Below are 27,017 nucleotides of genomic sequence, written 5' to 3'. Positions count from 1 at the left end.
GCACTGGCCTTAGCAGGAGGAAGGCTCTGGATGTGATCCAGCACTGTGGCGTTCATGGACACAGGACAAGAAGTCTCAGCCTATCACAGGCCCAGGGAGAGGCTTGTAGGGATGGATTATTAAATTCCTCCTATGAGGCTATCATTACCTGAATACCAAAATCAGACAAAACAGAACAAAAATGAAAGCTACAGGCCAATATTCTTGATAAACATAGATGAAAATATCTGCAATGAAATAGTAGCTCTAGAGGAAAAAATAAAGTTTTTTTTAAAGTTCATATATTACACATGAAAATGAATTTTATTGTATGTTCATTTATAATTCAATAAACATGCTCCTGAAAGTTATATTTTGAAAAAAAAAATACTAGCAAATAAAATCAAACAGCACATTAAAAAGGTCATTCACCAAGATCGAGTGGGATTCATCCCAGGGAGGAAAAACGCTGCCTTATACCATGGGCTAGGCATCAACACTGCCTAGAATCATGGACCTGGCCTAGATTCGATTCTTTCAGCACTGCTTCTTTCCTGTGGGCAGCTGAGTAAGTTGCTGGATTTTCCAGCATATTCACCTCAGTCTCCATTGAGGCAAGAGAATCAGAAATTACAAAAGCAGCCTGCAGGTCTGAACCATAGCAGTTCAGACATCTCAACACAATGCCTATTGGCCAAAAATAGCCCACAGATGTTTTGTAGTCTTCACAACTGCTTTGTAAAAATTTGATATCCTCATTCAAATACTGAGAGACTTCACATGTAGTCGTCTAGCTTCTGTTGAAAAATCCAAGATCTGCTAACTGTGCACCTTGAGTTGGGGGGTTACTCCGCCTTCTCTTCACCATGGTCCCCATCCTAATCAACTGGCCTGTTCTTGTACATGAACTTGTATCCTATTGAGAGAACTCTTGGCAGCTCATTCTTTCTTCTCTTTACTCCAAATGTGTTTCTACATGGAAGGCTGAAGTAGGCTGGGTACCATATCATGGGTCCTGTATTTCTTCCCTCCCTCAGGGTCTCATCTGGAGGAGACCTGTTTTTAGATGACCTGGGGGACTTGTTGAGTTGGAGCTTTCAGGGGAAGGTTCCTAGCTGAGGCCATGGAATCCCATGGTGGATCCCAAAGTGCTGGTCTTAAGTGTGTGTGTGTGTGTCTGTGTACCCACCCACACTTGTAGGTCTCTACATTTGCCCCAGTTGAGGATCCCCAGCTTTCATCAACATTTCAAGATAACCTCTGGCTCACAGCTTTTTAAGTTACCTGGATAAAGATGTGAGAATGAGGCTGTCCACTTACTAGTGATATGGGTAAGGGAATAAACGGCTCTCTGCCTCTGGAAGCTTGGAGCTTGGCCAGCTTGCACACATGCAGTAGAGGTTATCACAGGAGAGGCTTCAATGAAGCAGTCAAATGTAATTATCCTGGTTCTGAAATTTTAGAATTCCCAGGCAACTCCAAAGTGAGCCCATTTCTGAGATGCTGATGTTTTATGAAAAATGTAACACCAAATCCCCACATAAGAAATCTCATAACTGCAATAACATGTGGATGACTAAAGAAAATTTGTGGCTTTATGAGAAGTCATAAAACTTTACCAATTAATACAAAAGTTTGAGTAAATAAAAGAACAATATTTTTCTGGATGCCAAGATTAAACTTACCAATGTAAATCCTCCTAATTCATTTGTAAGTTCATTGCAATAACAAAAAGATGTCTTAATTAATAAGGATAAATTTTCAATTACAACAAATTACTTTTTTCATATAACTATACATACATATATGTATACAGGAACATTTTTAAAAGCACAATGATGGAAGACTCATTAAATAGAAAGCTCTTAAAATTTAGCAGAATATAGATCTAGGATAAAATGGCAACAAGCCAGTGAAACATATATATGGCACAGATGTAGATTCTACACTAAAAATACTATGACTGTATTCATCTTTTACTAAAAATTGGTGCTATGGCAATTAACAGTGGGGAAGAAGTAATTTTGATCCTTTTTTCACATAATACACACATAAATTCAAAAATAAAGTATGTTTTAAAATAAAAATTCCATAATAAAGCATTCTAATGTTTACAGAGGGTTAGATTTTGTAGGTTTTCAAAAGAAAGGAATTGAATTACATAAAAATTGAAACTTTGTAAAAAAATAATTCAAAGAAATGCCAAAAATTCCAGGAAAAACATATGCAGCCAAAATGTAAACAAAGAATTAATATCTTTATTATACAAAGAGATTGTTCAAATTGATAGGAAGACATTAAATCCACATTTACAAATGATTGAAATAAGCATAGGTAATACAAATAGAGGAAATACAACTGCTTAAGAAGGTTATCAAAAAATGCTCAACCTCCTTAAAAATCAAAAGCAGTTAAAACGAGATGCTCTTCCCTATGAAATTAACGAAGGTGAAATGGTCTTACTAAAAAAACCCCAGCTGGGGATGTGGAACCGGCACTCCCAACTGCTACCAGCAGTTGTGCAAATTGATGAAACACATTTCAAAGGAGCTTGGATCGATTAAGAACCTCAGAACCATCAGACCTTCTGACCCAGCAATTCCTCTTCAGCAAAATCTATCTTAAAGAAAAATCCTAAATTTAGAAAAATATTTATGCAAAAATTTTCATTATAATTTAAATTTCATTTATAATTATAATTTCATTTATAATTATGAAAAACACTAACTAAACATCCAAACAACACAAGGAAGGCTATACATATCAGTGAATATGCCAGACTTAATGGGTATATGGTGCAACTATTTAGGAGGTGATAATGACAGACAAGGCAGTGATGAAGACAGCTGTGGAAGGTTTAAGACTGAGTGGAAAAATAAGGCATGTTGTTGCTTACATGGAAGGGGCACAGCTATATGACAATTATCTATAAATATCTTAAAATAGCTAAAACAATGATGTCAGTAAAAAAAAAATGGAAGAACAATGAAAATGAGGTTTTATCCCCACTACTTTCCAAAGGCAACTAACTTTGTAAGTCCAGTAATAATTTTTTATATTATAAGAAAACAAAAATGTTAAAGGTATTCATGTGTACTTTTCTTTCTTTTGGGGGTGGAGGGAAGGAAAGACCTTCCACCTTTCACTAAAGTAGGAATTGCTTTTAAGGGGTCAAGAATTACTTTAAGGGCCAGCTCTGTGGAGTAGTGGGTAAAGCTGCTGCCTGCGTTGCTGGCATCCCATATAGGCACCAGTTGGCGTCCCAGCTGCTCCACTTCCGATCCAGCTCTCTGCTATGGCCTGGGAAAGCAGTAGAAGATGGCCCAAGTCCTTGGGCTCCTGCACCCATGTGGGAGACCTGGAAGAAGCTCTTGGCTCCTGATCAGCACTGTTCCGGCCATTGTGGCCAACTGGGGAGTGAACCAGTGGATGGAAGACCCCTCTCTCTCTCTGCCTCTCCTTCTCTCTCTGTGTAACTCTGACTTTCAAATAACTAAATCTTTTTTAAAAAAAGAATTACTTTAAAATGAAAACTAAGCATTTCAAATCCTCTAGAAATCCATACTTTAAAAATGTATAATGAGTTCATGAAAATCAATAAGCAAATGCATGAAGACACAATCAGTAAACAACTAAGATACTAGACTGTACATTAAAAAGTTCAAAAGCATCTGAAGAAACAATGCATTAGTAAGCAAAGAACCACTTTTTTTTGCCTGTGACATATACAAAGATTTTTAAAATTGGCTATAATAGATAAATAGGCAGTGATGGCCAAGTTATTCAAAATAAATATTTATACCAGGGGTGGCAATGACATTTCTTTGCATATATGAACTTTGCTCAAGTGTTGAGTCTGCCTGCAGTCCTGTGTTGAGAATGATCCCAACCTTTCCTCAGGTTCACTGGAACCAGAGGGAGCACAATTGACCAGCAACATCTGTCACAAACTCAGCAGGACCGCCTGCCACCTGTTTTGTAGCCTCTGGCCCTGAGCTGGGGGCTGCAATGACATGGCCTCTCCAGAACAAATTCAGCAGGATCTTTCAAAAGCCATGGAAATGTTCATTAATATTTCATCTAATAATACCACCTTTGGACGTCTACCCTTAAAAAACAACTGTAAATATAGTGCTCTGTTAATCACACTTTATGTAATTAATCATTAAAAGCCTTTTCATTGCAAAATAAATGAGAAAAATAGAAATTCTCTGTGATGTTATTTGAAAAAACTACACAAAGAAAAATTATTTGTAGAAAGAATACTAAAATATAAAATGTACTTGAATTTTGATGCCTATCAGTGGTTTACAGCTTCGCAGTTTATTGCCACTAATGACATTTTTTAAAAAAATCTTAGACAAAAATATTCCATTAATAGCAGCTATTGGTTATTGAATGTCAGGCACTGCTGGGCTCTTTTTAAAGATGAACTCTAGGCCTTTCAACAGTTGTGTTTTCCAAAATTTTCTCTAAAATGCTGAGTGCTATTTGTTTGGTTAGGAAACTATACCTAATAAAACCATACAAAAACTGGGATTCTAACAAACCACTTCATCTATGGCTCTTTCTATGCCTGATTTCAATTATATTCTTTTTAAAATATATTCACAGTGCAAATTCTTCAGGGAGAAGAAGAGTATGGAGGAGAAGGAAATACAAATGTGAAAAGAAAATAAATATGTATTTTCTAGGTTTTTTCCCCCAAGAAATACATCTTATCTGTACTGTCACAAAATATAACACAGTGTTTCTAAATTTTAATAAGAAATTTAACCTGATTATAAGCATAGTGTTCAGCCTGTCAAATATGTTAGGAATTGAGAAAGAAAAGCAGGGAAGTAGATCTCTACGTTATCCCTGGGAGTCCACTTGGGAGTAGCAAGAAAGGCGGCAGGCTAAAAGCAAGGACAATAGGTTGGGGTACCCACTATTGTGGTAAGCTCAAGTTAACTGACAGAAGGTTTGGTAACAGTTTGTTCATAGTCTATATATTCCAGAGTCCATGGGTGACAGCCAGTGCCAACTACTCACATTGTCACTGCTGCCATTTGTGGCATAAAAGTAGCATCTTAACAAAGAGAATATAGGGGCCAGTGCCGTGGTTCACTTGGTTAATCCTCCGCTTGCGGCGCCAGCATCCCATATGGGCACTGGGTTCTAGTCCCGGTTGCTCCCAGCTCTCTGCTGTGGCCCAGGGAAGGCAGTGGAGGATGACCCAAGTGCTTGGGCCCCTGCACCCACGTGGGAGACCAGGAAGAGGCTCCTGGCTCCTGGCCTCGGATCGGCACAGCGCTGGCTGTTGTGGCCATCTGGGGAGTGAACCAACGGAAGGAAGACCTTTCTCTCTCTCTCTCTCTCTCTCTCTCTCTAACTCTACCTGTCAAATTAAAAAAAAAAGAGAGAGAGAGAGAATATAATCTGATGCTTCTCAGCTTTCCCTAATTAAGGCTCCACAAAAAACCATAAGCCCAAACCCAGACCTCTCAATGACAAGCTACCATCTCTTAATTTGGGTATCTGAAGACCAGGCTAGGCTGATGGAAGACAGGCACGTAGAGAGGTCCGTGAAGTCATGAAAAAGGAGCAAAAGCAGCTGACACAGCAGTAGTGAAAACCTCACTGCCAATGACTAGTGTACTGGCTTGGAGCAAGATTCTAAAATGCACATCCTTTGGGGAAAGCTGGCACACATTATTCCCCTGATGAGGTATGATATAGAGCATACAGAACCACCTACGACATGTTCTTGCCAAAGGTGAAGATGAATATAATTAAATCTTCAGGGGGTAGACCTGATTTCCATGTACAGGAAATATAGGCAAAAGAGGAACAAACTTAAGAACATCACAGGAAGCAGAGACACATTTTAAATGGGGAACATTTTATAGGACAACTAGCCAGTTTCTTTCAGTATTACTGGCATAACGCACAAAGCCTTAAAAAAGTGCTAGAACTGTTGTTGCCAAGGCTGAGGGGAAGGAAAAAATGAGGAGCTGTTTAAAAGGTACAGAGTTTTAGTTTCAGAAGAAGAAAAAGTTCTGAGGATCTCTGCATAGCAATGTGAACATATTTATTACACTGAACTGAACCCTTAAAATGTTTAAGATGGTATGTTTTAACTTTTTACCATAACTGCAAATAAAAGTTAAAATATTAATGCTTCCAATTTAAAAGATCAAGCCTAGATATAAGAGGAGTGTTTAAACTGTTAGACACAGTAAGAATTGTACAGGGGCAGGAGGGAAGTATATCTCTCATTATCTTTAGGGTCGCATAAGATGTAGTTTGAAAAAATGAGAGGAGATTGTTTTAGATTAAGAGAACCATGAGAAATCAAACAACCACATGCCATCTATAGACCATATAAGACTCAACTAAGACCATATAGACTCATCTAAGTCAGATGGAAAAGGACATCTTAAAGGAAATCAGGGAAGTCTGATATTAGCCTGAGTAAAATCCTTTGAGGAGATTTAAAATTCTCCTTTCTATATTGATGACTTAAGTTTAAAGACGAGACAAGTCACTCAAAAAAAAAAAAAAAAAAAAAACAAACAAAAAAAAAAACAACCTACTAACAGTCCTGGCAGAACACAGATCTAGTAAAAATTACAAGAGAGACATGAAATTACTGAAATTTAAAGCCCTGAGTAAATTTGACCCTGGGGAAAGAAGCCAATTTCAGGAGACAGTGATGACATAGGAACTATCACAACAAGGTTTACTTGTAGGTAAAAGGAGATTAATTAAGGAGAAGGTAGAAAAAAAGTAGTTTTGGAAAAGGATGTGAGTTTACTGAAAGAGCACAGAAGTCAATGAGCCAGAGCTTACAACGGCCAAATCTGAAAACCATTTGAATAACAAAATAAATAATGGTAGTACTGTGAGTAAAAGTTTGAGGAAAAATTGGCTGTTTGAAATCTGTCAAAGTTCTCCTGTATGATGTTTATTAATTACAAAGTGAAATCATAAGTAACTCTTCAGCAGAGAAATCCAGCAGATACCACTTTATATCAATGCATTAAGGCCAATATCACCAACAATAAGACATATCAACATCATGGCCCCTCATGAGAGTGGTAACAGGATCAGAAAACAGCTACTCGGGATGAGAGTGAACTGTGGTGAGAAAATAGAGCCAGCCAATAAGGACTGTTTCATCAGGAATTTTCAGTAAAAACAGGAGACAGATTTTGTAGCTAGCACTCATCTGGCTGGTGCAGATTCTGACCTGGGCACATTTGTTTCAAATTTCTTGACTCCAGAGCTACCCATCATAGCCCAGTCTCAAAAATGGCCAGTCAAGAACATGCAGGGCAGAGAATAACAGCAACAACCCATCCTTTCCAGGCAAGGAGACAGGATCTGGAGCGTCAGGTTTAACAGGCACCATGTGAATCTATATTTGATCACCATTCAGGTCAGTGATTCAGTTTTCATCATCATATCAATACTGAATGAAACAAAATTTTAGTGCAATTCTGGGCTGATAGCTTTAAAGAGTGAAATGATCAGCACAGAAATAGAATTTTAGGTAAAATTTGGTGTGCTGACAATGCCTGAGCCCAAGAAAACAGAAATATACTGCTTTCTAATGTTTTTTTTTTAATGAGGGTGAATATAAAGGATGAATATGAAAACTCAACCATAAAAAAAAAGACTTGATCAGTAACAGACTGACCATAAACAAGAACAATTACAAGAATATAGCAAAAATATACTTCCCCTGAGTGTCTCAAAAAGTCATCATCTAATCTGAAATTGTGAGAGAATTTGGCTATCAGAACCTCACCCAAAGAAAGCCTTCTGAACCCTGATACCACAAGTGTCCTCATCTGATTTGATGTGAAATGATACCTGGATTACTAAGTAGGAAGATGGCTGCAGTCAGTCTAGTACTGAACCTTTTCTTCAGAGAGGATATAGCAAAAGTATTTTCTAAAATATCTGAATTCAGTTCCATCCCATCATTTACAACCTTGGTAAAATTAACTAACAACCTGGAGTTTCAAATTTGCTTTAGCTGCAAGACTGAATAAATATCTGCATTGGGACCCCACATGTTCCTTAAAAAGTCAAATACAATAATACATATGACAATATTTTCTAAACTATAAGGTACCATGTAAATATATAACCAATACTATCAGCTTTGTCAAAATCAAGGTTTTCCATTTGATGAATGCCACTGAAAGAAGTTATCAAGTTCTTTCCTATGCATTAAGAATATTCCATGTAAGCTTTTTCACCTGTGTGACTTCTGACCCATGTGCAGAATCCCCTCTTGCAAAAAGGCTGTCTTACATATCATTTAATATTTTTAAATCACACCATAATGGATTTTTAGGTTGTTAAGGTGTGAGGGCTACCCAAACTCAGAATGCTCAGGTCTTTCTCCAGGATGAAACCAAAGATACTGAGAAAAGTGTGTTCTCTGACTGAAGAGTTTTCAACAGTCATTCCACTCAGAGGGTTTCTCTTGAAAATGGAGTTGATAATGTTGAGTGAGGTATGAGGGCAGACTGAAACACTTTCCACACAGCTGACACTGGTAAGGCTTCTCTTGAGCATGAATTCGATAATGCTGAATGAGATGTGAAATCTGACTGAAGGCTTTGCCACAGTGACAACACTGGCAGGCTCTCTTTCCAACATAGTCATGTTTCCGCTGATAGCGAATTAAATATGTCTTGTTGCAGGGAAACTCAGAAGGAACGGGTTTTGCTGCCTCATGGGCTTTGAGATGTTGAAAAAGATGCACATTCTGAATAAAAGCTTTGCCACACTGAAAACATTCATAGAAGTCCTCTTGACTATGAATTCTCACTTGTCCACAGGCATTTCCATGCTGGATGAGAGACTTTCTACTTTCGCTGCACTGAGAGCGCTTCCTACCAAAATGAGTCCTCTGATGTCTGATGAGGTGTGGCATCAGATAGAAGGCCTCACCACATTGTTTACATTCATAGGGTTTCTTCCCAGTATGGATCTGCTCGTGTCTCACAAGGGCTCCTCGGGTGGTAAAGGTTCTTTTGCAAAGATCACATGTGGGTCTGTTCACTGTCTGCGGTCTGGTACACATTCCAAGAGTAGTACATTCTTGGGGATTCTTTTCTAGAAGATCCTCTGATTGCTCAATACGGTTACAGCTTCTCTCAAATTCATCACTGCTCTGGCTTCTTTCCTGAGGGATCTTGGGATCACTCATTGTTATAGGAATCAAAATTTTCTTCTGTCTGTGCTGGTGCAATTCTGATGGATCATCAATGGAAGACTCTTCTAGACATTCATGCAAGAAGTTACCTACTGCTGGATTCTCCACTTCTGCCAATGACGATTGTTCTATAGTTAGGTTTTGTTCTGGAATTAGTTCTTTGGTTTCAGGTTTCTTCTCATAACCTAAAAGAAATGTAAAATTTCCTCTACTCTTTTTATTCAGAGAAATGCATCATTATAGTAGACACAAAAAGAAAGAGCAAAGATAACAGACAGATCTTATGGAGGCTTGAGAATTTTATGGAACTCTAAGGAGAAATAGGGAAAAATATGGCAAGAACAGTAGGTAAGGCAGGCTGTGGGAGAGACAGAAAAAAGACCATTCAAGAGGACTTTGTGTGGACAAAGATACCAGAGGCACTGAATGAGGACACAACCAAAGAAAGACCTGGGATTGGGGCTTACCTCTAGTTTCTATTCTTGGTAGATCACTAATATTTTGAAAAAACAGCTCTGACCATGAAGGGGCTTCCATTGTCAGGTCAATTTGGGACACACTATATGATACAAACCAAGTTAGTTTCCTGTAGGAATGAATCTTCAGAACCTTTAATAGGTACCCTGAATCCCAAAAAGGGAAGGCACAGAATGCATTCGTCAAATTCATTTTATCACGGAACCTGTTTTCTTTTCTTTTTTTTTTTTTTTAGGAAAACTATTTTAACTATTTTTCTTGGCTCCTAATCTCATTTTACCCAAATCTGCACTGCCAATGAATTAATTCTCTTCAATTCAACATTTACTAAATGTCTATGCTGTGCAAGACACTGCCCGACCAGACAGCCATCAGAAGTCTGTAAAAAGGACTGTAATCTAGGAAATGACTATAGCAGCAGAGTTGGAGAAGTAGACTCTATTTAGGAACAGGAAAAGATTAGTGGAGATGATGGCATTTGAGCTCAGTAAGTGGTCAAAGTAGTGGTAACTGTTTAAAACAGAGTGAGCAAAGACACTGAACTGTCAAAGTAGACAATCCTAGGGATCTAGCAACACAGAATTTTAGCTAGAAGATCTGGGGCAAATGAGGCTGGGATGCAAATTTCAGGCCAGAATGGGAAGAACTTCAATTTCTGAATTTTCTTTTGAGGGTGGTAAGAAGCTGGTTAAAAATTTGTTCTTTAAGAATTAAACTCTAAGTGGGAAAGAAACTGCAGCCAAGGAAAGCAAGTATAAGATTATGGTTTGGAAGAGACAGTGATGAACATAGTGGTCAAATCCTGGCAGACAGCTGAAATATGTGAGCAGAGTATAGGTGAAACAGCAGAGCCAGTGTATAGCTTAGGAGGTCACCAGGAGAAGGGGGACAGCTGGATCCATAACAATGGATTAAATCTTTCAGGAAATGGTCATGGTAGAGAATATTCAAGAATGAAAGACCAAGAAATAACCCAGTTCTAACTGACTCCTCTGTTTTCCTCACCCCAACATACATTCAATGTTTCAGAATGTTCTGATACTTCCATTTTCAGAGAATACCTGAAATCTGACCATTGTACTGTTATAGCATATCTTCAACATCTTTAGCCTGATGGATTTCAACAGCCTTGTGAAGTGGTTTCTCTGAATGTTCTCCTAAATCTCATTCTCCATATAATAGTCATAAGGGTCTTTCTAGAGATACTTCAGAAATCTGAAAATAGATCTACCATTTAACCTAGCAATCCATTCCTGGTAATTTACCCAAACAAAATGAAATCACCAGATGAAAGTTATCTGTTCCCCCACGTTCACAGCAGCTCCATGCACAATAGCTAAGATATAGATTCAACCCAGATGTCCATCAACTGAAATTATGATCTATCTATCTATCTATATATATATACCTATATATGTCTATATATATATATATATATCTCCATCCTATGGAATACTTCTCAGCAGTAAAAAACATCCTATCTTTTGCAATAAAATGGATGCAACTGGGAACCATTATACTTAGTGAAATAAGCCAGTCCCAAAAAGACAGATACCATATGTTGTACCTGTTCTGTGGTAACTAATAGAGTACTGAAAATGTAATGCATAGGAGTGAAATTGACATTTTGAGATTTGAAATTTGAAGACTGTTTACAGTCCTTGTCTCTATTGTTGAGGAACAGTGTGTTTTTTTTTTTTTTTTTTTTTTTTTTTTTTTTTTTTGTCCATCCCCAACCATCCCGGGCATTTGGAGAGTGAATCAGTAGATGGGTTCTCTCTCTCTCTTTCTCTCTCTCTCTCTGCCTCTCAGATGAATACATAAAAAAATAATTGTTAAAGAAGATTTCATGAAAATGCTAAACATTATCAGATTGCAGCCATAAAGTTTGGAGAAGGTAAAGACTAGAAGGTTCTTGTTCTTGAGCCATAGGATGTAGGTGCAGAACACTTCTGTGGAAGTCTTAGAACAAAGTGTGTATGTGTAGATGTTGGCAGAAGTGGGGTGATAGAAGCCAGATGGCAGAGGCTAACAAGGGGAGGGAGGAAATGAAAGGAAAGGATGTCAGTAATTCTGAGGAGCTGGTGTGAGCGAATATGGGAGGCATTAGGAAAAAGAAGTACTATCACACTCAGGCTTTTTGCTTGTCTAATTTAAAGAGGAAAGAACTATGATTAGTAGTTGCATGGAGAAAGACAAATAAATGAAGGGACTGGAACAGTAAAGAAAGGGAAAGTGACCTCCCTAGTGCAAAACAGGAGAGGAATTTATGCTGTAGGAAGACATGGAAAGGAGATTAAGAAGGTGTTCAAGAGAAAGAGTCCCTGAAGTAAGAGCATATTAGTAGCATGCTCCGTGTATCTTGCACTCCTCCTTGCATATCCCTGGGCACAGGTATTGCCTTCCCCTGATTCCATATCCACAGGCTTCCTCTCACTACTCACCTTGATATCTCACTGTACTGCTGCCTTCTTCCACTGCATGTGACTCTTCCTCTATCACTGCATTGCTACCTTCCTCAATTGTGCATGACTCTTCCTCCTCCAAGCATGAGATAATGTAAGGTTTAGCAAATTGGTACCCTGTTGAAGAAAGCAGACATAACTTGGGGGATCAGCAACTTAAAACCGGGTCCTAAAGACTTTAGGATAATAAGAAAAGAGCAAACTCGCCAAGAGTCAAATGAAGCGTATTTCCAAATTTATAAAGCAATGGCTCTCAACAACCTTATCCCTCAAGTGGCATGTTAACAATGTACGTAGATATCTTTGGTTGTCACCACCAAGGGAGAAAAGAAGGTGCTCCTGGCCTCTGGAGGGTGGAGGCAGTGATGCAGTTTATCGTGCAGTCTATCTGGCTCCAAATGTCAACAGTACCGAGGTTGAAAACCTGTTATTGAATGAAAACTAAAAAAGAGGGACTTAGAGAGCAATGTACTCTTCTTCAGCAAAGGGAAATTTGATGTGGCGGCTCAAAAAGTGAAGATTTTCCCCCTTGTGATAACCTCCATTCCCTCTTTGTCTTAAAAAGCTGCTCTTCCTGCTCCCTTAGCTCCTTATCTCCTAAATTGCAATCATTTGAACACACTTTATTACTTGCTTATTTTCTGTCTCTCCCCACTGGAATATAACATCTATGAGACGAGACTTGGAATTCTCATTTACTTTGTTACTCCAATACCTATAACCAGACTTGTCACATCATGAATTAGCTGACAATTAATGAATGACCCTGTACTTTGGTTTTAGCTATGTCATTTATAGTGGTAGTTATTTAATATTTTTCTTTAGATCACTTCTCCTTTTAACTTAAATATGCAAATTTTAAATGGAAGCTTCAGATCAACTCTATAAATGGAAATTAATACCAACTGCAAAACAGACAATAAACATAACAATATATACAACTGAAACTAAGGTTGTTAAGTGCTAGCTGGCTTCTGCTGCCTAGTTAAGGCTCAAGGCTTGGGGTTTGTACTCTTTGCTTAAAGGGAAGATCAGCAAGACACAGAGACATGCTAACATCAAAACGACACTTTCTATCTGATATAATCAGAAAGTATGAAAGCAGATAAGGGGTCTTTACAACTGGCTGATTGGGTTATTTCATGTTGTCCATGTACCACCTAAAATCATCTCCTATTTAACCAACTGTACTCATTCAACATTTGGGAAAGCAATGTCCTGGGTGACACATAAGATCTCTGTTAACCTAAGACCTTTAGTGTTATAAGAAGCCAAGGGCTCACAAGAAGATAGAAATGCCTCTAGGTCACTGCATACAGGCCGTAAAGAAAAAAAATGAATTTATTCCTACTCTCTTGATGTTTTATCCTGTCTTTTAAGTCATAAAATGTGGTCACCAAGGGAAGACCACAAAATAAGTTGGAAAAGGCATTTACTAGGGAATAGGGTAAAATATGTTGGAAAAGGCTGTTCTCTGTGGCAATAAAAATCATAGTTAAATCACACATCCATATACCAGGTCTGAGGTAAGGTGCACCTGTCTCCTGACTGGGTCTCTGACTTCAAAGGACAAGAGCACTAGGTTATTGCCACTGGAATGGTGTTTGCTTTTGTTTTTCAAGAGACCTCAAGCACCCCCCACCACACACAAACACACACAAGCTGCCAAAAGAGGATTCTAGCACTGGCAACAAGACTTTTCATTTGTGTGGAAAGGGGAACAATGCTGCCTACAGATGTCAAAAGGCAGTGGCAATCTCTGACTCTCAAGACTGAGGCCAGTAGAAGCCTTTAGAGTACCTAGAATTTTCAGAATTCTATTTCTCATTCAAAAAAAGTCCATCATTTCAATTCTCCTGTTGCACTAAGACCTGAAGAAGCAAACCACTGTTGTCAAGCAGAACATCAGAGCCGATTCAGGAGTCAGACTGCTCAAGATCAAATCCCAGATCTAGACAAGTAATTTAGCTTTGCTATACTCACTTTCTTTATCTGTCAAATGACAATAATAATAATAACAACAAAAAGTATGCCCCTGCCTTACAGGACTAGTGTGAAAATCAAAGGAGTTAAAGCATGTGAAGCACTTAGACCAGTGTCTGACATATAGTAAGGGCCCAATTAATGTTACTTATTTTACAATTAACAGTGAGGTTTTTTTTTAAAGATTTATTTATTTATTTGAAAGTCAGAGTTACACAGGGGGGGAGGGGGAGAGAGGTCTTTCTTCTGCTGGTTCATTACCCAGATGGCCAAAACAGCCGGAGCTGCGCTGATCTGAAGCCAGGAGGCCAGGAGCCTCTTCTGGGTCTCCCATGCGCATGTAGGGCCCCAATGACTTGAGTCATCTTCTACTGCTTTCCCAGGCCGCAGCAGAGAGCTGGATTGGAAGTGGAGCAGCCAGGACACGAACCAGAGCCCATATGGGATGCTGGCACTGCAGGCAGTGACCTTACCCACTACGCCACAGTGCTGGCCCCTATCAGTGAGTTGTATATTAAAATATACTCTCTGATCTGAGTTAATATTCACTGACGTGGATAATCACCATTACTAGTAAGAAGACTTAAAAGAGTTGAGATCTACTGCACTAGTGGGCAGAAATCGAGTTCCACGGAGAAAACATACTTACCAAAGGAGACCAGGTTCCGGTAATTCTCCAGAGTCACCTCTCGGTGGAGCTTCCTCTGAGCAGCAGTAAGGTAGCTCATCTCCTCTGGACTGAAGTCCACGAACACATCCTGGAAGGTCACCAGCTCCTAAAACACCATATATACTCTTAAAAGATCATCGTCCAGGAATTATTGTAAGGATGAGAAAAGAAGCCTGATCAGACAGCCAGAAAGCTGCAAAGTGTTCTAATTCACAGGCCAGAGATCTAGAACTGCATCTTTGTTCTGTAGTCTTGAGAGAAATGGGAATATTTTTGAGACAGTTTCTGTTACTGATGACCACAGATCTGCTTGGCAGAAAAAGGGCGTTTTAAGCCACTTAAGCAAGCAAGCAAGAATGTAAATGCTAAGTTCACAGTAACCCTCAGGCACAGCAATCAGTCCTTTTCCAATAGCTCCATAACTCTTCAGCAGCACCTAGATACATGGTACTAAGCACATTCTTTTCTCAAGCACAAGTAACACAAGCAGGCAGTCAATAAATGTTAGTGAAACCTTTCCATTGTAAACCTTGAAGGAGTATAAGGTGAAAGTTTTATGTTTGTGACTTCATTAAAATATTATTCATAATTTTAGAGGAATCACTTGCACAGTAGGACATATTATCTTTCATTCATAAAGAATATTCTGGACTATTCTAGCCTGATCATGCATCCCAATGAACTCCACTTTCCCAAATCTAGAAGTTTAGCTGAAATAGGATGGTCAGACAAAATCCAGTATGCCAAGTTAAATTTGAATTACAAACAAACAAATAATTTTAGCATAATTATGTCCCAAATATTGCATGTGATATACTTATGCTAAAAGTTTATTTGCTGCTCATATAAAATTCAAATTTACTTGGCTGCTCTGTGTTTTTGTTATATTTGGCAATCTAAGCTAGAATAGATGGCACTGAAGGAGTCCACAACCAAGTGGTTAGGAATGCAGACTCTAAAGCAAGTCAGAATACCAGGGTTCATATCCCAGCCTAATGCAACAGTTGCATGACCCTTTAGCACAGTGCTTAACTTTCCTGCTCCATTCCCTCCTAAGTAAAAAGGGGCAGAATAATATTCTAAGCCACATGAAGGTAGTTTTGAATAAAGTACAACACTAAAAGCCAAGTAATTTAAGAGATAAAAAGAAGAGAAACATTAAATATGTAGTATGTGGAATAGTGATAAGTACAACAGAGAAAACGCAGAGAAGGGAGATACAAAGTATAAGTCAGAATAAAATCATACATAGGGCATCCAGAAGAAAGGCTCAGTTAGGTGATATTTATATAAAGACTTAACAGAAATGAGGATATGATTTACTTACATAGAGAAGGTCCAGAACTCAGGAAGGTAAGATCCTCATACCTGAGAATCAACACGGAGGAAAACCTGACTCACCTGGGACCCAGTAGGTGGTACACTTTCTAATATGGTTGTATTCTTTTTTTCTGCAAGATCAGAGTCCTGGGCAAGGAAACCTCAAAGGGAGAGAGGGAGAGAGGAATAAACATAGAATTGAATTCTCTGCTGGCAGTAGCCACAGTGTGACCTGCCCCTCTTATGCTACCCCATCTTGCCATGGGAGGTAGAAGCAGACTGAACTTCATATGGTAAGAGAAAGACCTCAGAAATGATTTCTCAATTCAATATAGCAAGCTCCAAAAGACAGTTCTGGTCATTTCCCAGTTTGAAATACCTCAGTGTCTTCCCACTGCTTTAAAGTAAAATGAAAGTCCTCTCTAATGATAATATCTATAGTTCTAAAGGCTCTTATGAGTCTTAAATATTTCCTATATAGTAACACAGTTATTTTTAATGGTAACCTTTCCTACTCCCTTTTCACTCATCGATCTGGAAGATGAGCACAATTCCTTCAGAAGCCTTAGGTCTCTTTTCTAATACCTTTCATTAATCTGTTGTTTCTTTTTCAGATCCCAGAGAATTCTTTCCTTCACCCCTGAACTCCAGCTCCACCAGAGTTATATGCCTTTGGTCAAGTTTTTGACCTCTCTAAGACATCCCCCAGGTATACCTGAGGTGGTATAACACCTTAACTAAGCATACAAATGCCGGAGCCAGCAGCTTAGTTCTAAATCCTGATGGTCAATTAGTAATTGTAGAACCATGAGGAAATTTCCTAACCATTTTGAGGTTAAAGGCAACATCTATGTCACAGGGCTGTTAAAATAAATGAATTAATACATAAAACACTTACAATAATACATTTTAAGTGTTAGCATTTTCACTATTAGTATTTTAAAAATTACTTTTAAGAAATGTAGATGCACATAGCTGGATTAATCATAATCTTTAGTTCATGATATGCTATAAGCCTTTAACCATGAATGGCCACATTTTAATTTTAAATTCATTCATTTATATTTCTTATGTATAATTGAAGCCTGTGAACTCACTATCCAACCTTAAAATTACAACAGTCCCAATAATTTATACCTACTAAATGCTTCTTTCCTGTCTATGTTCCAGCCCTCCCTCCAGAAAGAACTGTAACTATAGCCTTAGATTTGTATTTAGTTTTTTTTTTTAAATCAAAGGAATATGAGGACTGAATGACTCTCTTCTATCATTCTTAAAATGCTCTCCAATCTAGTTCCAATCCAGTAATTTAAGTTTCCAAGAGACCAGTAAATTTTGGAAGACACTGAATTTCTAAGCTTTGTATCTCTCACATTTTATGCCTTCTTTCAAAAAAAAAGTTAACCATTCATTCAACAAATCTTTTTTGTTCTCAAATGGAAAAATTAATGTAAATATCAATTTTATCCAAATTTATACTTATATTTATGCCATCAGTAATTCCAGAAGATCTGTTTTTTGTGTATTTTTTTTTAGGCTGGGTAAGATATTTTGGAAGAGGAGGACGAGGCTGGTACTCTAGGAGAATAAATATTAAAAGCAAAACCCAAACCCAGAGCTTCATCCATCTCACATGAGATTAGACAGACTAAATTTTATATTAAAATTTATTCTTTTGGCGAGCCGGCGCCGTGGCTCAATAGGCTAATCCTCCACCTTGCGGCGCCGGCACACCGGGTTCTAGTCCCGGTTGGGGCGCCGGATTCTGTCCCGGTTGCCCCTCTTCCAGGCCAGCTCTCTGCTGTGGCCAGGGAGTGCAGTGGAGGACGGCCCAGGTGCTTGGGCCCTGCACCCCATGGGAGACCAGGAAAAGCACCTGGATCCTGGCTCCTGCCATCGGATCAGCGCGGTGCACCGACCGCGGCAGCCATTGGAGGGTGAACCAACGGCAAAAGGAAGACCTTTCTCTCTCTGTCTCTCTCTCTCACTGTCCACTCTGCCTGTCAAAAAAAAAAATTTATTCTTTTGGGGCCAGCGCTGTGGTGCAGCAGGTTAATGCTCTGGCCTGAAGCGCCAGTATCCCATATAGGCTACCGTTCGAGACCTGGCTGCTTTACTTCCTATCCAGCTCTCTGCTATGGCCTGGGAAAGCAGTAGAAGATGACTCAAGTTCTTGGGCCCCTGCACTCACGTGGGAGACCCAGAAGAAGCTCCTGGATCCCGGCTTCAGATCAGTGCAGCTCCGGCCATTGAGGCCAATTGGTGAATGAACCATTGGATGGAAGACCTCTCTCTCTCTCTGCCTCTCCTTTCTCTGTGTAACTCTTTCAAATAAATAAATCCTTAAAAAAATTTATTCTTTCATTAATTTATTCAATATATTAAATTCATCCTATACACCAGTCATACTGCAAACATTCAGTAGGAAGAAAAGGACAGTTGTTCCTTCCCTCTCTCACCATTCTCCCCGTGTGCCTGGATGAAAATTTCCACCAAGGTTCCTGCCTCCTTGCTGTTCTTGGGCTGTTTTGACCTCACCCATGCCAGAATCTCCTCTGGCAAGGTGGTCAGAAACTGCTCCAACACCAGTTGATCTATTATTTGCTCCTTAGTATGTGTCTCTGGCTGTAGCCACTGCCAGTAGAGTTTTTGGATTTGGCTTACAGCTTGGTGAGGTCCAGTCATCGATAAGTACTGAAAATACTTAAATATCTTATGAGAAATATTTTCAGCTTCTAGGTTTCTCCTATGGATAGTTTCTGGATTCTCCTCTTGATCATGTAGATGAAAGATATGAGGATTCCTCAAGATATCCAAAACTTCTGTCACATGCATCATCTTCACAGCTTGGGTCTTTATAGGATGGATGTTCTCTCAAAGGCAGGTTTCCCACACTTATGAAGAAGGTGGGAAAAGTGTTTTCAAATAAAATGATACAGAAGCCTTGGGGACCTGCAGAAATTACATAGAGATACACAAACGGGTCACACAATTAATACTGGATGGTAGAGTAGAAGTGATCTGCAGCAAAAATTTCACAAAAATGCCGAAATACACATTCAGGGAGACTTCCACAGATAAGACAAAGATGATGCCTCTGGCCCATTCTCAGGTCCAGAAAATCCACAGGCACATTTAGAAGTATGTCAGAAATGTCACTGAAGGGAGAACAGCCTGGAACCCCAAAGCACAATAAACTAAAATAACTTGATGAAACACAAAGGAAAGTATTTTCATTGTTTATGAAAATTGAGCTGTACAACTATTCTGTGTCCTTTCATCTACATGTACCTCAGTAATTTTTTATTTATATTATAGATGTAGGAAAAATTTATATCATACTATTAAAAGGAAAAAAACAGGAAATAAATGTGTACAATACAATGTATATGCCCATGTAAAGCACATAAACATATCCTGGAATACTGCCCCAGATGTTGTCTGTGATTAGTAAAATTGTAAATGATTTTTACAGGCAATTTTGTACTTTCTCCCTTAAAATTATTCTTTTCTTCTCTAATCAGCAAAGTAAAAGATACTTCTATAAACACTATGCTCACTCTAAGAAATCATGAACAAAGATGCCATTTGAGGGAAACATTTCTCTTTTCTTTTAGTGATTTTTACCATTAAAATATCTGTGCATCAGGCTTTCTAAAGTCAACTAATTGTTTAATCATTTTTTTTCAATAGTCACTGGTCTATTCAAGTTTTCTACTTCTTGAATCCAATTTTTTTACAGTGTTTTTCTGGAAAAATAAAGTGGGAACATTAGCATAGTGTTCTTATAGCTTTTTCAGCTATAATCAATATTGACAATGTCTATGAATGTCTCAATATATTAGGTTACACGATTGTGGGATTGCACTACAGGATTGCACTCCTTTAGATAGGTAATGTTCAGTGGCAGCTCTGGGCACAGTGTGACCAGCTGCAAAGGCAAGGAATCCATCAGTTTCTGTGGATTGAGTATGAGTGGAGCCGCCTTTGTGGGCCCAGGTGGGTATGATACAGTATGCCCAATAGTGGGATGGGGTACCTGTGAGTATCTAAAGGCCTCATAGGGGTTAGACCACACCAGCATGTCCATATGGATTACCTGTCAGTGCCTGAGGGCTGTACAGATAACTTCAAAGGGCCTCTGGGAGACAGCCTTCTCAGGTAGGTCTTCTTACCTGCTTCCCATGGTCAATTTTACTTTTCAGGACCTCAGTGGGCTACATTTATGAGAAAGAGTGGCTCAGTTGCTTCTTGGGGCTACAGGAAAGTGGGCAGGGCTGCTGATTTGCTTCCCAAAATTGAGGAGAGTCCCTATTGATGCTTATCTTCTTCCCTGATCCTCTGTAGGCTGAGCTGGTGGTTGTCTAGTTGCTTCATGAAGCCAAGGGTGCATTCCAGGCCTACTCAGATGCTTCTAGGTTAGCAGTGATTAGCAGGGCCATTCAACTTTATGGGAACATCTGCAGGCTGAGTACCCTCAAAGAGTACCCTATATGTTCTTTTCATGGCAGTGAGATTGTGGGGAGGGTCTTCTACATGGTTCTCAGGCCTAGATCTGTGGAGCTACTTGGAGCAGCTGCTTCACAGAACCCTGCATGAGTGGGGTCTCAAGATGGATCTGTACTGCAAGAACCTGACTAGGGGAGATTGCAACATGCGCTGGGTTCTGTTTCCAGGGTTAGATAGTGTTTTGGCAACCCAGAAGCTCTCCAAACTAGACTGGAGGACAAGAGCCCCAGGCTTCTCCGGTGGTAAATGCCTCAGGAGTCTGTAGTGTGAATGGGGACTCCTGAGGGTTTCCTCCTTACCCTTTCTCTACTAACAAAAGGCCCTCTTGGTTCAAGGTTTATCTCAAGGAGATAGAAGAGTAGATGCTTTGTGTTTAGTTCTCTTCTTTAAAAGGCCATCATGAATCTTGCTCTGCAATATCTAGTCCTGTGCTCATGTTCTTGCTCTATTCCCCATCAGGTATAGTGTTTGCATTGTGCTGTCCAAGATTAGGGGAAGGGCAATGGAGGCAGTCCCTTGGCCTCCTTTCTAATGTAGTTCCAGAGGCACAGTCCATAGGTATTGGCCTGGGGAAGGAGCTGTGGGGCTCTCTCCTGCTCTGGGATTAAACAATGTGGGCCTGGTTAATTCCGTCTCTTTCCCAAGCAGGAGGTATATCCCTCTCCACTTGCTTGAAACTGAAATATATTAACACATTATGTACCATAGTATTCTCAGAATACTAAATCTAACGTGACTTCATTCTTTCTAATCAATGATGTTATTTTATAGTATTTTCAATATTTCTATTGCTCTTTATTGTCATGCTCCCCCACCTCATTCCAAATATTAGCTTAAAGTTCCAGTGCTATTATTTTTATTATATGTTATAGTTCATTTACATTTATTATTTTTAATTCTTGGTTTCTTCAAAGGCTACATAGGCTATGTGACCTTCAAGCTGATTGGAGAAGCACAGAGGCACCAGTATTAGCTTTATCCTAGAGAACTGTTTTTTAAAGATTTTTGGAAAGTCAGAGTTACACACAGAGAGAAGGAGAGGCAGAGAGAGAGAGAGAGAGAGAGAGAGTGAGAGAGAGAGAGAGAGAGAGAGAATTCCATCCACAGGTTCATTCCCCAGATGGCTACAATAGTCGGAGCTTCGCTGATCTGAAGCCAGGAGCCAGGAGCTTCTTCTGGGTCTCCCACATGTGTGCAGTGGCCTACATCTTCCATCTGCTTTCCCAGGCCATAGCAGAGAGTTGGACTGCAAGTGGAGCAGCCAGGACTCGAAGCAGTGCCCATATGGGATGCCAGCACTGCAGCAGAGGCTTTACCCGCTATGCTACAGAGCCAGCCCCTATCCTATAGAATTAGTGTTGCTACCCTGAGCTAGCTACTCCCTACAAAAGCTTGTGCCTGTTTATAAACAGACACATTCACCAAAATTGTCTCTGGTGCTCTTTATCAAAGAAGGATGTCACCCTACCATCCCAACAGTGTGGGCCTTGCAGGACAAGCCCATATAGGACATCATTAATCAAAGAAATATTTGCATTAGAGGTATTCCAGAAGGAGAATAAAAGGGAAAAGTTTAGAAAATATATTTAATAAAATAATTCCTGAAAGCTTTCCAAATCTGAAAGATACAGACATCCAGGCCTAGGGAGCCCAAAGGATCTTTAATATAGTTGGCCAAAAAAGATCATCTCTGAGATGCATTATAGTCAAACTATTTTTTTAAAAGGACAAAGAAAATTCTAAAAATAGCAGAGAAATCCATCAAGTGACTTAAAAAGGAACCTTTATTAGATTAATATGAGAGTTCTCAGTTGAAACTTTACAGGCCAGAAGAGAATGTTATGAAATATTCAAAGTCATGAAAGAAAGTAATTCCCAGCCAAGAATACTATACCTAGCAAAGCTACTTTTCAAAAATAAAAGAGAAATAAACACTTCCCATGACAAGCAGAAACTGAAGGAGTTCTTCACCACCAAATCAGCCCTAGAAGAAAAAGGATGAATACTACCATCATGAAAACACATGAAAGTACAAACCTTAAAAGTAGATTAGATAGGGGCTGGCACTGTGGCTTAGTAGGTTAAGACGGCCTGCAGCGCTGGCATCCCATTCGGGCACTCATTTGTGTCCAGCTGATCCAGCTCTCTGCTTATGGCCTGGGAAAGCAGTAGAAGATGGTTCAAGTGCTTGGGGCCTTGTACACTCACGCGAGATCTGAAAGAAGCTCCCGGCTCCTGGTTTCAGATCAACCCAATTCCAGCCATTTCGGCCATTTGGAGAGTGAAACAGTGGATGAAAGACCTTTCTCTCTCTCTCCCTCAATGTGTCTGTAACTCTACCTCTTCAATAAATTAAAAAAATTTTAAAGTAAAATAGATACACAAAAGATAAAGAGAGGAAAAATCTAATGTTATATCTTACTTTTACATTTTTCTGGATCTGATTTGCTAATATTTAGTTAAGGATTTTTTTTCCACCTGTATTAATTAGGACTACAGTTCTGTAATTTCCCCCCATGTACTAATGAGGTTTTGATAGCAGAGTTATGTTGGTCTCTTAAAAGTGTGCTGGGGTGGGTATTTGGCAAGCAGTGAAGATATCATTTGGGATACCTATATCCCCTATTAGAGTGCTTAGATTTGAGTCCTGGCTCTGGTCCCAATTCCAACTTTTTGTTAGTATATATGTTATTAGGCATCAGGTGATGGCTTGAGTAGTTAGTTGGGTCCCTATCACCCATACCGGGAAACTGATTGAATTACTAACTCCTGGCTTCAGCCTGGCCCAGCAGCAGCTTTTGTGGGCACTTGAGAACTGAACCAGTGGATAGGATCTCTCTTCCCTCTCTACCTCTCTCCCTCTCTAGGAGGAGTTTTGTGTGTGTGTGTGTGTGTGTGTGTGTGTGTGTATGTCTGCCTTTTAAATGTAAACAATTTAAGGGGTTGGCATTCCTTAAATAAAGAAGTGGTTATCACCACTACTTCATTCCACCATCCAGTTGTGGCCTATTGTTAGTCAATTTAAGGGGCTGGCACTGTGGCTAGCAGGTAAAGCTGCCGCCTGCAGTGCCAGCAACCCATATGTGAGCCTTAACTGCTCCACTTTTGATCCAGCTCCCTGCTAATCGCCTAGCAAAGCAGCAAAGGATGACCCAAGTGCATAGGCCACTGTACCAATCTAAGATACCCAGAAAAAGCTCCTGGCTCCTGGCTTCAGATCAGCTCAGCTCCGGCAATTGCAGCCATTTTGGGAGTAAACCAACGGATGGAAGATGTCTCTCTCTCTCTCTAACTCTGACTTCCAAATAAATAAATCTTTTAAAAAAAATTAATTTAAAAGATTCAAATGAGCTGGAAATCATTCTTTCTATACTATCTGAAAGAACATATTATTGGACTATTCATCTTTAAATGTTTGGTAGAATTCATCAGTGAAACTATTTAGGCCATTAGTTATCTCTGAAGAAAGATTTTAAAAATGAATTTAATTTGTCAAATATGTATATAGCTATTCAATATTTTTTATTCCTTCTATGTTAGTTTTCCGATTTTGTGTTTTTGAGGAACGATGCATATTTCACAGAGGGCATAAAAACTGGTAAAAAAAATCATTTAACATCCTTTTGAAAATCCAAATTGAGCTATCCTATTATACAGCAATCCCACTACAGGGCATATATAACTAAATGGAATTAAAGTCTGTTGAAGAGATAACAGTTCTCACATGTTTACCACAGCAATATTCATAATAGCCAAGATACAGAATCAACCTAAAGTCTACAAACATATAAATGGATAAAGGAAACATGGTATATATACATAAGGAAATATTACTCAGTCATAAAAATGTTGAAATCCTGTCAGTTTTGACAAAATGAAGTTAAGATGACATTCTGCTAAGTAAAGTAAGCCAGATATAGAAAGACAAATACCACATTATCTCACTCATTAAGAAATTTTAAAATGTTGACCTCATATAAGTTGAAGACAGTGGTTACACAGAGTGGTGAGGTGATGGGGGAATGGGGAATGTTAGTCCATGGCATGATGTCATGAATTAGACGGGAGGAATAAGTTCTGCTGTATTATTGCACGGTAGGGCAACTATAGTAAACAATGATGTGTAGTTCAAAATAGCTGGAAGGTAGGTAGGATCTGCAATGTTCTCACTATCCAAATATGATAAAGGAGGTGCTAGGCATGTTAATTGCTCTAATTTAATTATTAGGCAATGGATACATGTATGGAAGTACCATATTATATCCCATAAATATGGATCATTATGTGTAATATAAAATACAAAAATGTAAAATACAAAGAAAAAAAAACAAAACAAAGAACTGAGGTAGAAGAGAAGCAGCAGGAGAGAGGAGCGGGAGTGAGGGAGAGCCAGGGGTCTCCGGCCAGGGCAGCTGGGAAGGACACAGAGAGCAGTGGGGCTGGGCCGAGCAGAGATGGGGTTGGGACAAAGTAGAAGCCGACTAGAGGAGTGGTCCTCGCGGTAGGGGAGGGGCTCGAGGAGGGGGCGGGACGAGCTCCTACGGAAACAGCGGCGGGGCTGAGGAGTGAGGGGGGCAGCTGGACACTGAGACCCACCCGGCTCTCAGGGTGGGAAAGACAGCCGGAGTCACCAGCGCCCCGGGCCACAAGGCCGTGGGCGTCCGGCTTGAGACTGCAGTGGGGCCGCCCTGGCCTCAGCACTCCCCTCCAACCCGCGCCTGCGCCTGGGGCCCTCTTCCCTAAGTCCCTTCTCCACAGGGCCATCTGTCCCTGGACCCCATGCCTGGGTCCCCTCCAACCCGCGCCTGCGCCTGGGGCCCTCTTCCCTAAGTCCCTTCTCCACAGGGCCATCTGTCCCTGGAGCCCCAAGCCTGGGTCCCCTCCAACCCGCGCCTGCGCCTGGGGCCCTCTTCCCTAAGTCCCTTCTCCACAGGGCCATCTGTCCCTGGACCCCATGCCTGGGTCCCCTCCAACCCGCGCCTGCGCCTGGGGCCCTCTTCCCTAAGTCCCTTCTCCACAGGGCCATCTGTCCATGGAGCCCCAAGCCTGGGTCCCCTCCAACCCGCGCCTGCGCCTGGGGCCCTCTTCCCTAAGTCCCTTCTCCACAGGGCCATCTGTCCGTGGGGGCCCCGGGCTGGCCCCTCACCGGGCTGCCTCCACTCTGGGCCGAGCTAGCTCTAACCTTCCCCTTCCAGAGATCAGCAACCTCAGCCGATGCCGTCACATTACCTGGGCAGGGCTGCCGCGCCGCGGGACTTCCGCCGGCCTCAGGCCCACGCGCGGTCACCTCATCAGCCGGACGTCCTCGACTGACGACCGCTGGGACTTGGCGCCTAAACCCTGTGGCGCATGCGCGGGTTTGCGACTGCGCCTGCGCCGTCAGGCGGCTGCCAGGCCCAGGCACGCTCGCTGCCTGGGGTGGGGGGTGAGTGTGTGGGACACTGGGAGCCCCAGGGCGTCGCAGGAATGGCGGTGGGCCCTGGGGACCCGGTGCGCCCATGGACTTTCTCCTTAAAATGAACATGTTCTTTAACTTTGAAAAGGAACTTTACACAGTGGAAACCCTTCTTCCCGTGTGTGCCCTAGCCGCCAGATTTTTACCCCGTGAGCACACACAGGTAACCGCTCTGATTTGAAGTGTCTTCCAGAGTTTATGTATATAGAAGGTACGTATGGGTATATAAACATATAAGTGCATATATGTATGTATTTACATAAATGAAGATTGTGAAAGTGTGTACATGTTATAAATACATATGCAATTTATACACACATGTAATTACCTACATGTGATTATTTTGCACACAATTCTATATGACTCATATTTCAGTACATAATTATTTTTGGAATAATCATGTAGTAAAATATCAAGATTCTTAAAATGTAGTGTAATCTGTAATATGAGACATGCATGTGTATCATTAACATGTCATAAATAAAATATAAATTATATAATATTTTGCACATATTGATATTTTTAAATTTTTTAACTTTATTTGAGAAAAAGGGACACAGAGAACTTCCATCCACTGGATCACTTCCTAATGCCTGGAACAGCTGAGGCTAGGCCAAGGCTGGAAGCCAAGAGCTGGGAACTCAATCCGGGTCTCCTATGTGAGTGGCAGGAACCTGATTTCTTGAAGCATCACCACTGCCTCCCATAGTGTTTTGGCAGGAAGGTAGTCACATGCTGGGACTGGGAAGCAAACCCAGACACTCCAATGTGGAATGCAGATGGTTTAAACACTACGCTAATTGCTCCACAATGTAAGTTACACTTACTATTATATAGAATTACCTCTGTATTTATATAGCACATATATGTTTGCAAAAATTGTTCTCATATGCTCTTTTTCTTACACAAAAGGTAGAATTCTTTACAAACTCTACTGTACCT

General features: G+C 40.2%; 1 protein-coding gene across 2 annotated transcripts; it reads right to left on the bottom strand.

Moving 5' to 3' along the window:
* Nucleotides 1-6,651: 6,651 nt before the first annotated feature.
* ZIM2 (zinc finger imprinted 2) lies at nt 6,652-25,986 on the bottom strand. 2 transcript variants are annotated; one of them, XM_051837206.3, is made up of 6 exons: nt 25,803-25,986; nt 18,571-19,063; nt 16,193-16,272; nt 14,771-14,897; nt 12,118-12,255; nt 6,652-9,381 (listed from the first exon to the last, which is right to left on the bottom strand). In XM_051837206.3, the coding sequence occupies exons 2-6, from the start codon at nt 18,947-18,949 to the stop codon at nt 8,432-8,434; spliced, it is 1,674 nt and encodes a 557-aa protein (XP_051693166.1). In that variant the 5' UTR covers nt 18,950-19,063; nt 25,803-25,986; the 3' UTR covers nt 6,652-8,431. The 2 variants fall into 2 exon arrangements, with proteins under 2 accessions (XP_051693166.1, XP_051693164.1); XM_051837204.3 differs by having other exon boundaries at nt 25,850-25,986.
* Between the last annotated feature and the right edge of the window lie 1,031 nt (nt 25,987-27,017).

Source organism: Oryctolagus cuniculus, chromosome 18 (genome assembly GCF_051225735.1).
Source record: "Oryctolagus cuniculus isolate XC-2025 breed Fujian yellow rabbit chromosome 18, ASM5122573v1, whole genome shotgun sequence".
Taxonomy (NCBI): domain Eukaryota; kingdom Metazoa; phylum Chordata; class Mammalia; order Lagomorpha; family Leporidae; genus Oryctolagus; species Oryctolagus cuniculus.
This window is presented reverse-complemented; position numbering and strand designations above follow the sequence as displayed.

Excerpts from the sequence above, each read along its gene's own strand:
- ZIM2 (XM_051837206.3), bottom strand. The coding sequence starts at position 18,949 with ATGATGCATGTGACAGAAGTTTTGGATATCTTGAGGAATCCTCATATC. Across the intron at positions 16,273-18,570 it reads CCAGGCACACGGGGAGAATG|GTTTCCTTGCCCAGGACTCT; the intron begins GTGAGAGAGGGA and ends TCTCCCTTTGAG. Across the intron at positions 14,898-16,192 it reads TACCACCTACTGGGTCCCAG|GAGCTGGTGACCTTCCAGGA; the intron begins GTGAGTCAGGTT and ends ATGGTGTTTTAG.